At 25.2% G+C, this 15,987-nt stretch overlaps 1 protein-coding gene across 1 annotated transcript in view; it reads left to right on the top strand.

The window, feature by feature from the left end:
* The window catches only part of LOC136978694 (C2 domain-containing protein 2), a 172,585-nt gene that overhangs the window by 85,177 nt on the left and 71,421 nt on the right, over nucleotides 1-15,987 (top strand). Inside the window, exons 10-11 of the mRNA XM_067274458.1 lie at nucleotides 1,446-1,581; nucleotides 12,209-12,673. Of these exons, the coding sequence (XP_067130559.1) occupies nucleotides 1,446-1,581; nucleotides 12,209-12,673 (601 nt within the window). The remainder of the gene's footprint in view (nucleotides 1-1,445; nucleotides 1,582-12,208; nucleotides 12,674-15,987) is intronic.

Below are 15,987 nucleotides of genomic sequence, written 5' to 3'. Positions count from 1 at the left end.
GCTTAATTAGTGCCCTAAAAGCCGCTATCTTATATGAATATGGATCCTCAGAGAAAGCTGGGATGAACAGAGGTACATGGCATTTTTTGTAAAATACCTTATGCGTGGTCTTATTGTTCTTTATTTGAATGTCCAGGTCGAGGAAATGCACGGAGGTGTTGCTTTTTTGTTCCAATTTAACGCTTAGCCCATACCCGTTGCTGTTCATTGCGTTGATAAACCTATTGATGTCCGGTTCTGCCTTCCATATGATAAGGATGTCATCTACATACCTCCTGTAGAGGAGGATGTTGGTAAGGAATGAAGGGATGATTTGTTGTTCATGTCTCCTTATCACTAGTTCGCATAAGTCACCCGATAGTGGGCTGCCCATGGGGACACCTCGTTTTTGTACGTATGTTTTGTTACTGAACCGGAAAAAGGATGAGTAACAGAGGATGTGCGCCAATTCTAGGATCTGCTTGCGGTGTGGATAGGCGTGGGGTCGGGCTAGTAATACATCCCTGATCTCGCAAAAACACGGCTGTATTTTAATGGACGGGAATTGAAAACATTAGCAGTTATATTAACACCTAATACTGGATTGTAAAGGTTTTATGTGGAAGAAAGAATTATAATTCATCCAGTTTACAGTAAGAAGTATAGTTGCTATAGACTAAAATTTTAGAATTTTAAATTTCATTCTCTATAGTTTTCTGATTTAATATTAAAAGTATATTTTTTTAATAAAAAAGAGAAGACACTTTCTAAAGCAAAGAGAACACAGAGCTGACATAATAATCATTTAATAATGTGTGTTCAGGAAGCCCCAACTAAAAACTACAAAAGTTTTGTTCAGATTTGTATTTTCTAACATACACACACACACACACTCTTTGTCAGTATAAGTTGTCAATTAACCTTTCAACAGTGGAACAGTCAGATGTGGCGCTATCACTTAGTTGTGGAGAAGAAATGTGGGAAATTTTTAGTGTTTTTTCTCATTACCGTTTCGGAAAAAGATTTTGTAAACAGTTATGTCTAGTAAAGAAAAGTCTTTTTTATTGTTACATAATTCATTTTTTATGTGAATTTATTTTTGTGGTAGTTTTTGGCTAGTTTTTTTGCGATACCCCCAAAAGAATTTAGCGAATATATACGTCCCTCACCATTGCCACACGATCACCCTTGACGAATATATTGGTCGCTCACTGCTGAGTGGTTAATATAGGATACCAGAAGTACATGAAGTCATTGTGCATTTTGTGTTTTATGCACAATAGCATACATATTTATAATGATGAAAAGTTTTGGATTCCATCATGTTATATTTTCTATTGAGTATTTTTCCTTTTATAGGCTAAATTAATTTGATTTTATATTATTAAAATATGAAAATATTTAATGAATATAACCAGTAGTTTCCTAAATTTTATAAAAAATTTTTTTATTTTTGAATGGATTAGTTTTCATTTCTGGATGAAGAAGGCCATTCTGTATCTGGTATTAATATAGGTAAAATAGTTGAAACAAATAGTCGTGTCACTCCTGGTGGCACTGTTATTACAACAACAACAATTAAACGAACAGTGGATGGAAAAGGTATGATTTGAAGTTTTTTAATGTTGTTTATAAATTTTAAAGATTAACTTACAATTTAGGTATATTTATTATTTTTATTTGCAATTAGAATTGTCAAGATTAGATATTCAGAATACAACTCTTAAAGTTGATATTATTTTAAAGAAATGGCTTTCAATAATAAAAATGCAATAATTTATAAAATAGTTATTATTTACTTCATTTATTTCATATGAAATTAATATTAGAAGATGACTATGTATAGTAAAATTTTAAATATAAATTTTTTCTTCTTATGGATTAGCTAAAATTATTTTATTCTAATAAGATTAATTTTTAGGTAGGTACTTGAATACATAGATTTAAATGAGAGAAAAATTAATGATAGAATTTAGTTATTTGAAAAGTTGTAGCAAGGACTGATATTAAAGGCTGATTACAATCTGCAGTTAAAGCAGTTGTTAAAAGATATCATAATCATTAATTATAAGATTGAATTGCTGGGTAATTTTATATATGACTTTTAATTTGCATTAAATTATGAAAAAAATCATTTTAACAATAATAAAAGTTATAACAGAATATATTATTGAAATGATGTTTTTCTCAGTTTAATAATAAAATAGGCAGTCATCTATTCTATTTCTTCGTGGCTCTAAATCATTATTACAAAAATGTCAGAATAAAATCATAATAAAAACTTATACTGTTAAATGATTTTACATTAACTGAAAATCATTTAACAGTATAAGTTTTTATTATGATTTTATACTGACATTTTTGTAACAATAATTTAGAGCTATGAAGAAATAGAATTAAATATTCTTAAAAAAAGTTAATTAATCCATATATTATAAAAAGCAAAGTACAAGGATTGATTGATAAATAAAGTTTCCATTACTATAAAATTAGTTATGAAAGAGAGAATAATGTGACCAGTTTTACAAAACAGTAAAATCATTTATTTTAATTATACATAGTCACTTTTCAACACAATCACCATTAACAGTGTCAAATTTTTCAAATGTTTAACTTTTTCATTTCCACATGAAAATTCTTCTGTTTTTTTTTTCTTTATTCATTTTTGAATAGCAGCTTGAATTTCAACACCCAAGGAAAAGCTTTGACTTTTCAACACCACCTTTAATGTTGGGAATAGAAAACATCCTTTTTTTATCCAGCAAAGAAATTTCTTTGCTGAATAAAAATAAGATGTGTTTTCTGTTAGTTTTGGTTATTCACATCCAGGAAACAGTCACAAGTCTAAGGATACTGATCAGGGCTATGGTCGGCGGCCGGATGGCCGAGCGGTCAAAGTGGCAGCCTACTGCTCTGGGGGACCCGGGATTGAATCTGAACGGGTCGAATAATCCCCAAGAATTTTTCGGGGGTGGTCTGTTCGGATATGTCGGGCCCCATCCCTCACCACCCGGTCGCCCCATTGTGGGCCTGGCCAAACCCATAATGGGCTTTCTAAAAGAGGCCCTCTTAGTGCCCACAGGGCGGAAAGAGTTTAAAAAAAAAAAAAAAAAAGATCAGGGCTATGGAAAAACCTGTAATTTTAGATTCTTAGCATCTTTGTTGTCTTCTCATTACAATATAGTTTTTTTATCATTGTGCAAGAAAAAATTCTGTTCTTTCTCACATTACCCTGTAAATGCATAAATTGAGTAGTTATAAAGTTTCACAATACTTTAACAGATTGATTGCTTTCCCTTTGCCAGATTGTTGCTTTATACAGAATGAATACAAGTCAATGTTTAAATTTGATTGTTATGTATAAATACAATGCAAAAATTAAGACTGCTCACATACAGACTAGCTACTTATGGTTACTATTAAATGATGCTGGTTGCATTTTTTTTAACCTTGCATTTAAGGGAATGCTATGGTAGGAGACTCCCTTATTTATCAATCAACCTTGGTATATTAATTTTTGAAAGGTTTTAGTAGTAAATTAGGCAAATATCTGACAATTGGCATCTAGTTTCATTTTAGCTTTATTCATTTCATTCTGTATTTTAATAATAAATAAATCATTTATATTTAATTGAAATTATTTATACATAATTCCAGAAACAGATTTGCCAGTTTTATCATTAAATAATTTAAAATAATCCTTGAAAGTAGAATGTTTTATAGGTAAATAAATTTGTACACAGGTTGTCTTCTCATTTTTCATTAATAATTTTATCAGCTTTCCAGCTTAATGTTCTCAGAATTTTGAATTTTGTTAAACTATCTTTAAAATTTCATGTTTAAAAAAATGGATTTGAAAATATCAAAATTCTAGAACCATTAATCTCTTTCTAGGTAATTTATTATACAATAACAAAATTATATGTGAAAAAATTAAAATTTAATTTTTCTTTGATATTATGATGTCAAAATGAAACAAGTTTCATATTAAAAAATTTGCAAATGTGTTTTTATAAAAACCTTTTATAAATATTTTACGAAATTATAACTATCATTATGAAAAAAATAATAAAAATTAATATTTTATTATTTAATTCCTGCCTGTAATCTGTAGCAACATAAGGTTTGCAGGAGTAATTTTTTATTGACAAAAAAGTTTATTATTATCACATAATTTCTGCAAGTTATTGTTATAGTTTATTTGTGTTTTGGTACATTATTTTCTTAAGCAATGAAATACAGGTATCCCTTGCTTAATGTGGGATTTGATTAACATGCGAAATTAATTGTGGCAATCTCTCTGTATAGGCAACAGAAGTTTTAATTAATGTGGCTTTAACATCTCTTCACTTAACATAGATATGTTTTTTCAGCAAATAAAGTATTGGTGAAGTTACTATTTTGTGCTGGGGGTGATTCTAATATATTGATAGTTATTAGTTTAAGTATGATACTTGTGAAATTTAATGCATTACTGCTAATATGATATTGTATTCTTTGTTTAGAAGTTTATTTTAAAACTTTACATTTTTATATGTAAAGGATATAATGCTATACAAACAGTAAAAATACTGTTATTGTATGGGGAAGATACTCATAAACATAAGATGTGCCAAGTGTGGTTTTGAAAGGTTCATTTGGGAAATTTTGGACTAAAGGATACAAAATGTGTGAGGTACCCAAAAGCTGTTGAGAAGAGAAATTTCAGGAAGAAATTGTAAAAAATCAACAAATAACAACTTGTGAACTTGCAATGAATCTTAGTGTGTCACTGACATAATGATTATGTTTTACATGCATTAAGTGGAAAAAAAACTGACTGAATTGAGTATAATTTTATCTTGTGAAGGTAGGCAGCTCTAAAATTTCATTTTATTTTTAAATTAGTTACACATTTTTATCATAGAGAACTTTTCTTACAGATGACGAAATTAAAATAAAAATATTTGTTATTAACCAAAAATTTATTCTAGAGAGTGGTGGTTCAATCAATTACCAAGGTACCACTGTATTTGATATATGCAGTAGCATCAAGGAATGAATTAATTGTATTAATCAAGGAATACCTGTAATGCAATTTGAAATAATGTAGCATGTTGCAATAATCTTTTTATTTAATAATAATTAAATAAAAAGAAGTATTCTCAAATCTAGGAAAGAAATTAAACATTTCATTTTAACATGTACACTGAAAGTTTAAAATTTAGAATTATAAAATTCAATTAGTCCTTGATATATGCCAAAACTTGTATCATAATTTTTTGTGTGTAACTTTTACCATGTACATGATCCAGAAAAATTGCTAGCACATATAATATGTATTTTGTTTTAAATTGTCTTTAAAACACAAATAATCTGTGAGTTATAAACAGGAAATTACACTATATTAAAATTATTTAAGTCTAAACAATTAGTCATATTCTCAATAGGCTAGAAATTATAGTACATCTGTATAAAAAAGTATATGGAATTTTACAAAATTTAAAAGGTTAGAATAAATGTATCACTTAGTTATTTTAACCTACTATAACCATTTTTCTGGGTGGATTTTGACTTTTTCATTCTTTTTATTTTGTTCATAAAATATCAAATTTTAGGTTTCTAAAGAATTTTGGTTTCTTTCTTTTCAATTTGTACCTGAGGAAGCCAAATTAGATTTGTTCTAAAATATTTTTATAAACTTGTAGCATTCTATAGACTTTTCATGCTTTTAATATTCAAATTCCACAAACATTTAAAAACTAGCAACATTTTACAAACAGTTTATTCTTTTTATTCAAATGTTATGTTCCATGATATATTTTGGAAGTTTGCAATGAATTGTTTAGCTGAAGTTGACTCAATGAAGTCTAAAACATTTCCAATGGGTCTTTATCTAGTTTGGCTTCTTCAAATAGCAAATTAAAAGGAAGAGAGGTGTAAATTAACCAATGTATCAAATTATATTTTTTAATAATTTAATAAACATAAGGAACTGGCAAATTTGTTTTTGAAATTATTTATTTAATTTTCAAGTTGTTTCAAATGATAAGAATAAAACAAAAACTATTCACTATTACAGTGTATATACATATATCTGTAGTTCTGAAATTAGAATTGCCAATTATATTAGATATCTGATAAATTATTACTAACTAATTTACTATTATTATAAACATTATTAAATGCAAAATAATCAACTATAAGTATCATAAATTAGCTATGCCTGATGATTTGAAAACTTTAAGCAGATATCATTTTTATAATATCACATACCTAAGTAAAATATCTAAAATAAATTTTCTTTATACAGAAAAGTAATTTTAGTTCAGAACAAACTGAAATGGCAAAGCCCAAAGATAAAACTGCAATGCACAGAAGCTTACACAAAATCAAATCTTATGTAGACAAAAGTCCAAGTGTAGAAAAATCTCATTGATCAAAATATCAAATGTTTATTGTTATTATATCAATTGTTTTATAACTTTGCACCCAATTATTATTTATTTAAGAAAAAAGATTAAAACTGAAGTTGGCCAAAATAACATTATATTTTTTTTATGTGTATACAGATTATTGAAGAAGTTTAGTTGCATAAATTTGTGAACTTCAGTCTTACAGAATAACATTTTTATTTTTAATATTTTAATAAAATATTATAATAATTGTTTCCAAAGTAAAGGACAAGTCACATGCAGAGAGTTTGGTTGATATGTGAATTGCTTGTAAACAAAAGTAAATAATATTTTAAAATTTACAAAATAACTAAAATGTGATTGCAAAATACTCATTAAATATTATTATTCAGTTTTTTAGTGATTTTTACGTAAATTCTTTCAAAAATCATTAACAATTATATATGTATATTAACACTGGTTTTTGTTTGGTCCTACAGGTGTCTAGACTCTCACTTCGACACCCTTCCCTTGATAATTTTGAACTATGCAGACATACATATAAATATAATACTTACTCTTCAGTTAATGTAATAGAGAAAAAACTTTATTTTGAAGTAACATGTGGTGATATAAAAAAGATATCTTGAAGTTTTTAAAGTAGTATTGATATTTATTCATAAATAATTTTAATGGATATTGACTTTTAAATGAGGCCTAAATATTTTGATTCAGTGAAGTTCTTATGACACTTTGAAATAGAATTTATTGTTAGCATTGTAATTACTTAATCAAAACTTTATAGATGTTGTTATATTTTTACTTTATCTAAATATTTGTATTTATAACTCTACCTTCAAATCAAACATACAAAACACTAAATAAAGGCTCTATTATAAAATAGTGTTAAAAATTCTTGAACTATTGCTTAATCTAAGAAACATAAATGAAAATTTTAAATGTTCAAGAGAGATAATTACTGCAGATTCTTTGATGTAGTGTTGCCTGAAGCTTGATGATATGCATATTACAAATCTAATAACAGGGCTATTTTGTAGTTATAGTCTAACTTAAATAAGTATTCAAAGTTTTTCAAATTTCAAGATCTGACTATTATGCTCTATGAGAGAATCTTTTCAGCTTGAATTCCTTTGAATGACACTAGCAATGATGATTCATACATAAATTAACTTAAATGCAACCCTAAGAATAAGCTCAGAGAAATAAAGAAAAGTTTACTGTAAAAAATCCAAACTATCTTTGTCCAATACACTTTTGTGAAAAAATAATTGAATTACCATAATTCTGTACAGATAACTCATAGGTTATATGTTTATAAACATAAATTTCAAAGCACTTGTGGATTGTGCAATGATGTGGGTTATCTGCTGATTTTAACTTGTAATTACAAGTTCTTTAGTCAGCTTTTCTTTTTGTCTATACTTACCAAGAACATTTTTATAAATTGTGAAAAATCCTTTGTACACAGACAGATTCATCTGCTATCATAATTTTTCCATAAACTATCAAAGATGCATTGTATGTTTTGCATTTAGTTCTCACCTGTTTGTTTTCTGTGCATTAATTTAAACTTTAATTTATATTACTAAACATTTCTATTTGAACTTGAACTTCTATCCTGAAAGCTGATAAATTTTTGATAAGCTACATCAATTTACATATTACTTCAGTCAATACAAGGCAGTCTACCTGTATTTCTGTTCCTTTTTGCTGTCTTGCCATTTCCAACGAATCCCTTTTCTATCATCATTGTAAAGTTACTAATATAATCAAAGATAAACTTTACATTGGTTTTCATAAATTTAAATTGTTTTATAAAAGAATTTGCTATTTTTCTTAACTTAGTTATTGGGACAAAATTCTGAAATTCTATTTGTTGTTTTTAGAGGATTTTGTTGTTTTCTTATTTCAGGGTGACAAATTTTGTTTATAGGAACATCGCCTTAGGATTTTAAATAAAAAACATAAAAAAATAAAAATAAATATATAATAATTCTTAGAGAACTATTTAGAAGTTTATTTTTATAACACAACTGTTGATTTTCTCCTATTTTAATTCTCTATAGTGAATAAAAGCTCATCAATTCTTGAATCCATGTTAATGGATGTCATTGCCATTAAATTTTTTCTATTTAATTTTTTTAGTTTTTTTTAACATTTACTATAATTATAATTATTATTAATTGTTCAGCAACCATTTTTTTATTTTTGTACTTAATGCACTTTAAGTAGCTTTGTCTTAAATATTCTCTTCATATATTTCATTTATTTTATATTTGCATCTATAATGAAACTTCTAATAGAAATAAACAAAAGAAATAGGAGAGGGGAAAAACAATGCTTGAGATGATTGCATACTGATAATTATATTTTTTACTGCACTATGCCATTGTAGGATATACATTGGGCAGGATATGAGAAGGTTTTGTTTCTGTTCTACTAATTTTTTACAAGGCATATGCTACTATGTGGGTTATATGCACAAAATTATGGTAATATAGGATCAATCTAAACTTATATTTCAATAGAGTCAATTATAACAACAGAGAATATGTCAACAGAAAAACAAATAAACTGGATGAAAATAAATAGTTTAAATGGAAACCTTAAATTTCAGTAGTATATTTATAACAAATAAACATTGTTAGCCATCTTAAATGGCCACCAGATTCTAGAACAAAATTATTTAAATACAAATGTCATGTAGTTGAACAACAAATATTTGACCATTAATATAAATATAAATTTACATTTAATGGTTAAATATATGGTAAAAAATCTACTGCTGGATTATAAAGTTTGTACAGTACAAATATAAATATCTATTAACTCAGTTTTTGATTAAGGCTAAATGATTGCTAGATTATATCAGGCTTTAATATGGCTGCTATTAGTGGTAAGCATTAAGCACCATCGTAATAATAGCACCAAGCTTTATAAATAAATTAAATGTTAATTTATTTATAATTATTTATTTATTAAATTTATCAAATGATGACTCCTAATGCTACCTCTAAGCAGAATTCTGAATATTTATTTATTAATAATAGCCATATTATAGCCCAATATAATTCAGCAGGTTGTTCAACCTTATAAGGTTTGTTTCAGTTAGAGAAAATGAAAAACATTAAGCAAGATCTATGTAATAGTAAGCAAAAATGAAATGAATAATCTGTTCATATATATAAACTTATATTAATAATTAAGAAACAAAATGATTTATTTTAACTACTTTAAATCATTTGACTATTGAACAAATTTAAACTTTAAACTTTGCTAATTTAAGAAGATTTTTAAATTTCATTTGATTGTCGTCATTGTAAATAAATCACTCCAAAAACACTGAAGGGCTTATTAGTTTATAATTAATAGAATAGTGGAGGATTATTAATTTAACACTAAAATTTATACAAAATAAAAAGTTTTGCTGATGTCACATTTAATATAAATATTCATTTCTTGTTTAAAAACTTTTGTATAAATACCTTACAGTTACTTTTATTTATTTCTATAATTGTTTTCTTTTAATTAGTTATTTCACTTTTGTTAACTACATTGACTTTTTGTAGCAATAGATGTGATAAAGATCATAATTATTTCCATGTGGAGTAATAATAGTCTGATCTTGTAATTTAAAAAGTTCAGAGGTTTATAAAATCAAAGGTTAATAATAAAAATGAAATTACAAATTGTTATAAAATGGGGTTATAAATATTCTATAAGTATTTAAATAAAGAAGTTAAACAGACAACTTTTTATAAAATTCTGATTATTTAATTTTCTTGAATAATGGAAGAGGAGTATGCTGTATGATATAAAATATGCTATATAATTTATTAAAAATTGATTTTAAAATATAATAATAATAATAACTAAATCTATATTATTAACTTAATGAAAATCTAATTATATAAATCACTTGTAGATAATCAATTTTTCTCTCTTATTGAAGTTATTTCAGTATATTTATGATTTAAAATAGTAACTCAATAACAATTTTCAGAAATATTTACATAAAAGTTTTTGAATAAACTAAAGAAACATGTAAATAAAGCATTTTAATATATTAAGGAATTAATTTCTTATTTGAAATTTAATGTCTATAGTGCAATTTCGATAAAATAACAATTTGATTGCTTATACAAATTATGCTAATTAAAATTCTAATTATACAAGGTTTCGTATATATAGCATTCTTAATTCAATTTTATGGAATATTTAGTTTCATTTAAAAATAATAATTATAATTATTATATATTAACATCAAAATCTTTTTATATTTTCTTTTTGACATCTTTATGGATAACAGGGAGCTAAAATGAAAATAAAAAAGTACAATTTAAAAAAAAATTAGAAATGAAGACTAGAAATAAAATTTATTTTGTTTAAAGAAATTTTTTAAATATTGAATTCATTATTACAATATTAAAACTTATTTGCTAAATGAATCATTGAATTGAGGGTTGGATGTCACACTGATCTTTTGTTTAAGAGAGAAAGGAAGAAATTATCACAAAGGTGTTAATTACGTATAAATATTGCTATATTTGCAAGAGTTTTCTAGGTTGAAAGCTCTTGCAAATGTAGCCATATTTATATGTACCGTACGGACTATAAGACGCACCTTAATTTTTAAGCAATTTTTCGAAGAAAAAAGTGCGTCTTATAGTCTGTAAAATATGGTAATTAATGCCTTTGTGATAATTTCTTCCTTTTTCCCTTAAATGAATCATGAAAGTTTGACAGAAATGAAGTACATAATGTGTGTCAATGATCTCTTTCAGGCAAGCTTTGAAACTTTTTTTATCTCATTTATATAGTATGTTATTATTTCTTTACATTTTTTATGTTTATAGTGGAAACAGATTAGAATTTTCACTCCAGTATATCTAATCTGTATAGATATAGTAAAATTTTTATAAACATTAAATTTGACAGAATGTTTAATAGAGAGATATATTTCGTATCTTTGTAAAAATTATTTTGAATTTGTGAATTCAATTACTGGAATCAAAATTGCCCCATAACCAGTAATTCAAACTGTTAGAACAAACATGAAGTGTTTTTGAACTTACATTTTTCTTTTTTAATTACAGATTATACTTTATACATCATACTGAACAAAGCTTTCTTTATTGTAATAGAATAAAATAAATATAAATTAATTATATAAAAGTAAAAAATTAACAATAATACAAACAAAATTTTCTGTTCTACTGGAATGACAAATGAATGACAGCTAAGAGAAATTTTTATTACACCTCTATAAATACTCTGTAAATGAAATTAATTGCCACTTTAGCTGGTAAAAATTAAAACTTGAATTCTACATTTTTATATAGAATTTCAATTTAAAACTTAATGGATAAAATTATCAAACTTTTATTTACCACTATGAAAAAACTATTGATCTAAATTTCAGTGTTAAACCTATAGAAAAATTTTAACAGTACTGTGCTTATTATTCAATGTAATTTCCAAAAGTTGTTAAAAATATGTAAAAAAGTTTATAAATGAATGTTTAATAAACTTTTTACTGAAAATTAAAAATAAACATTAATTTTTTTATAATCATGTTATCTATATGTTTCATTAGTTTATTCAGAAAATATATTATAATACGATAAAATAAATTATAACTAATTAATTTTTTATTTATAATTAACTTGCTAATATTTTTATTATATAATAATAATAATTAACATTTGTTTTAAATTTTCTTTTGCTTAATCTATTTATTTAAGTTCTAATATTTTATTTTATCCTTATTTTTGCATGTTTTCTTATGCATGTTTTATTTATTTTTCTACTTACAAATTAAATAAATACTCTAGTGGAAACCAGGGTGATATTACCAGATTCGACACATACTTCTGCACCTTCTGAAGAACTTCAAAAATTTCAAACTACATATAAAATAGATAATAAACAAGATTGCAGCACTAAATTTTCTGATCAAGAAGATATTTCTCATTCTTCTCAAACTGTCTCTAAACTAAATCATAGCATGAATGATTATTCCAATTTTTCCACTCCTAACTCTTCACTTTTTTCTGATCTTTCCATTAATCCAACTATCTCAGCTTTTAACAAAACATCACTTGTTTCTAATTCCATTTCTGATCCGCCACCTGTGTCATCTGCTTGTGAAACTCCATCGATAGACACTGTAGTTTGTTTATCTGCTCCAGCTGGTTCCTCAGATCTGCCACATGGTATGGCAGATACTGAAGAAATCAACAAAGAAGAAGCTATTATTGACAGAACTGAAGCAAACCACAAAATTTCTGCTACTGATGGTGAGCTTGTCTATGCTATCAAACAAAAAAAATTATCTTGATGCTTTTGATTTGGCTTTTGATCAATTAACTAAGCATTCCATTTATATCAAAATTTATATATTAATATCATTGATATAATTATTTAATTGCATGTTTAACATTATTTTTACTAACTTAATAAATTTATACAAATATTTTAAAATTATTTAATTCAATAATCTTTAATATTCTTAATTTATATTAAATAATTTTTTTTGCAAATTTTTCATTTTTATGAACCAGTGTTGAAATGCATAAATAGCATTAAATTTAATTTAAAATTTTAGAATATCTATCAGTTCTTATATCATTTGAAAGAAACCAAATCTGAATAATACTTCAGTAATCATGGTATACATTTTTTAAATTATTATAGTTTTTAAATTTTTTTATTTTTTCAGATGATTATCTTGAAAGATTAACTCAGACATTTCAATTACAAAATTTTCATGTATTTCTGCTTAACATAAATAACAAAGTTTTAGATTTTTGTACCAATTTTAGGATGAATTATTAATTTTGAAAACATTAACAATGATAATATACTATTTAATCATATAAAATTATTTATTAATTTATGTAATGTTATCATGAAAAGATGTATTAATATTGGGCTTATGCAATGTTTTCAAGCCAGAATGAATAAAGAAAAGGCTCTGGAAGCCTTTTCTTTATTCATTCTCAGAAAAACTGGCATTTAATTTTATGTCTATACAAATAAACATAACATCGTTAATAATATGCCTCAAATTATGTTTTTGAAACTTTGCTAGATGATGATTGATAGTTTTTTTTCTGATTCCTACTTCTTTGGATGCTACATTTGTATTAAATAACCACACCATTATAGAAACCTTAAAATACAGTGATATTTTTAATTTTAAAACGTTTTAGTGGTGTTTTAGCAACCTTCTTCAGGATAAAATGGCAATCTGAGTGATTTTTCATTTGAAACAAACAGAAGATAAACATTTCTGTTTGTTAACATTTCTGTCTGATAAACATCTATACACAGTAAATATATAACAAAAGCTACATGTCATTCATATGTGATCAAAAATTGAAGCTGGCTGTTAATGAACATTGGAACCAAAAGTGAAACTGAAACTAGAAATGCAAAACAAAATACAATGCTGAAAATGTAATAAAACTAGAAATGCTACTCAGTTGCCAATGTAATTGATTAGATAGTCAACTTCTGAATTTTAAATTTAATGCTATGATGTTACCAATAGAGAAATTCTATTTTTAATCTTGTTTTTTTAAACAAATTTTTATCTCTATTAATTTCTATAACTTTCTATTTTTTCTATTAATCCTATTAATACTTTTTATTTTTATGTGAGCACTACCAGAGTGAAGGGGAAAATGTTTAATCACTGGAAATGTAGATGAAACAGGGAATTCACACAAAAAATTGTATGAAAATATTTCGAATGTCATCATTTCATACAAACACCTTATTTTGACACTCAAAATAAAGTGTTTATGTGAGGAATTGTGGTAACCCTAGTTAGATATTTCTACAGCTTTTATAAGCTTTTATGTCCATATCTTCACAAGATTGTAATTTCTTTAAAATCAAATTGGTATTCACTGTATATAGATGCATGACATTTTCACATATGAAATTCACAAATGTTTGCTATTTTAAAAAGTTTAGATTTGCAGATTGTTGGGTTTTTTAGACTTTTACTATACTATAAAAATGTTATCTATTATTTTACAATATTCAGTACAATACATTTCACAAAAATCAGATAAAACAATGTTTCAACTTAAAAAAGCTAAATATTTTTGTTCCATTGTTCTATTTTAAATCCCTGATGAATGCATTGTAATGTTATCAAAAGTACTAGCAAAAAATATATATTTTAATTAGCTTAAATTACATTTATTGTGTTTGAAAGTTAATAACATTGTAAGACAGTTCTGTAGTTTCTGATTTAAAAACATGATGAAGTGATTATCCATTTTTACTTTTTACACAACTGCTGTTTTAGAGTGAGAATATATAAGACACCCAATTGTTTGTTCCAAGAATTTTCAACCCACTGCAGTTCACCTTCAGGGAATTCACTCATAAGTCTAACTTCCAGAATGCTTTATTTGATAATTTGAATGTGTTGGGTATTTTACTTTAGATTGCATCTTTATAAGTGAAAGAATATGTAGTAGAATTAATGGATATCACATTTTATTATTAATATTAACAAAAACTTTGTTTTTTCCCCACAAATTCAAGAATTTAACATTTTAACGCTGTGAGTAGAACTACTTGAAAATTTTGATGATTGGAATTTTCTCTATATATTTCAGAAATTAAAAAGTAGATATCAAAACTTTATTTAAAGATATTGAAATAATATTTATTGAATTTAGTCCTTTTCAAATGTTATAGTAACTGATAAATATTTTAAAGTTTTCAATTACTCGAGACATTATTTTTGATAGTTAAACCATCAGTATATATTTAATATATCACAAAACCAGTTGAGAATAATTTACAGAAATATTTAACATCAGAACATAATGATTGAATTTAATATACGTAAAGATTTGTAAAAAAAAAAAAAATAGTGACTTTGATTGTTCTTATCACAAAGAATCATTTCAGTAATTATAAAACATAATGAAAGATTGTTGTATCTCTATGCAAGCATAATATTGTTATATATTACAAACATGTGTTTTAATCCTTATGATTTTTAAAATAATTTTCAAATGTTAATAAAGTGCTATGCACATAGTTATATAAAACCATTTAACAATTAGCAGATATTAAGAATGTTTTGAAGTAATTTAGTTTGATTGAAAACTACACAATATATTGGTGTCCAATTTTGAAATCAAATCAAATTGTGTTTTCTACTTTACTTATTCAAAAGTTTCTTATAGGTGGTTCTTCATTCATCTAAATTTGGCATTTAAAATTGATGTTAATTTGAAATTTCAGTATTTACACTATAACCAGAATTAATATTTAAGCTATAAAAAAGACACACAACCTTTCATATAAATCCATAGGAAATTTTGAATTTATAAAAGTCTCCATAATAATGATATATTGAAAGATTTTTATATTTAATCATGTCAAATATTTCGAATCTCTTCATTTCATCTTCAGGATATGTAAAATCATAAAAATAGTACAAGTAATAAGAACATTGACAGCATGAGATTTATGAAAATATAAAAGATTAACTTTATAATTAAATACAATTTAATTAATTTGAAAATGATATCATCATTAGACTATTATATGAAGTTTGATGTTAAACTGTTGTTTTATT

Source organism: Centruroides vittatus, unplaced genomic scaffold (assembly GCF_030686945.1).
Source record: "Centruroides vittatus isolate TY-2023 unplaced genomic scaffold, ASM3068694v2 contig_549, whole genome shotgun sequence".
Lineage (NCBI taxonomy): Eukaryota > Metazoa > Arthropoda > Arachnida > Scorpiones > Buthidae > Centruroides > Centruroides vittatus.
Note: the sequence above shows the minus strand (reverse complement) of the source record. Positions and strands in the feature narration are given on the sequence as shown.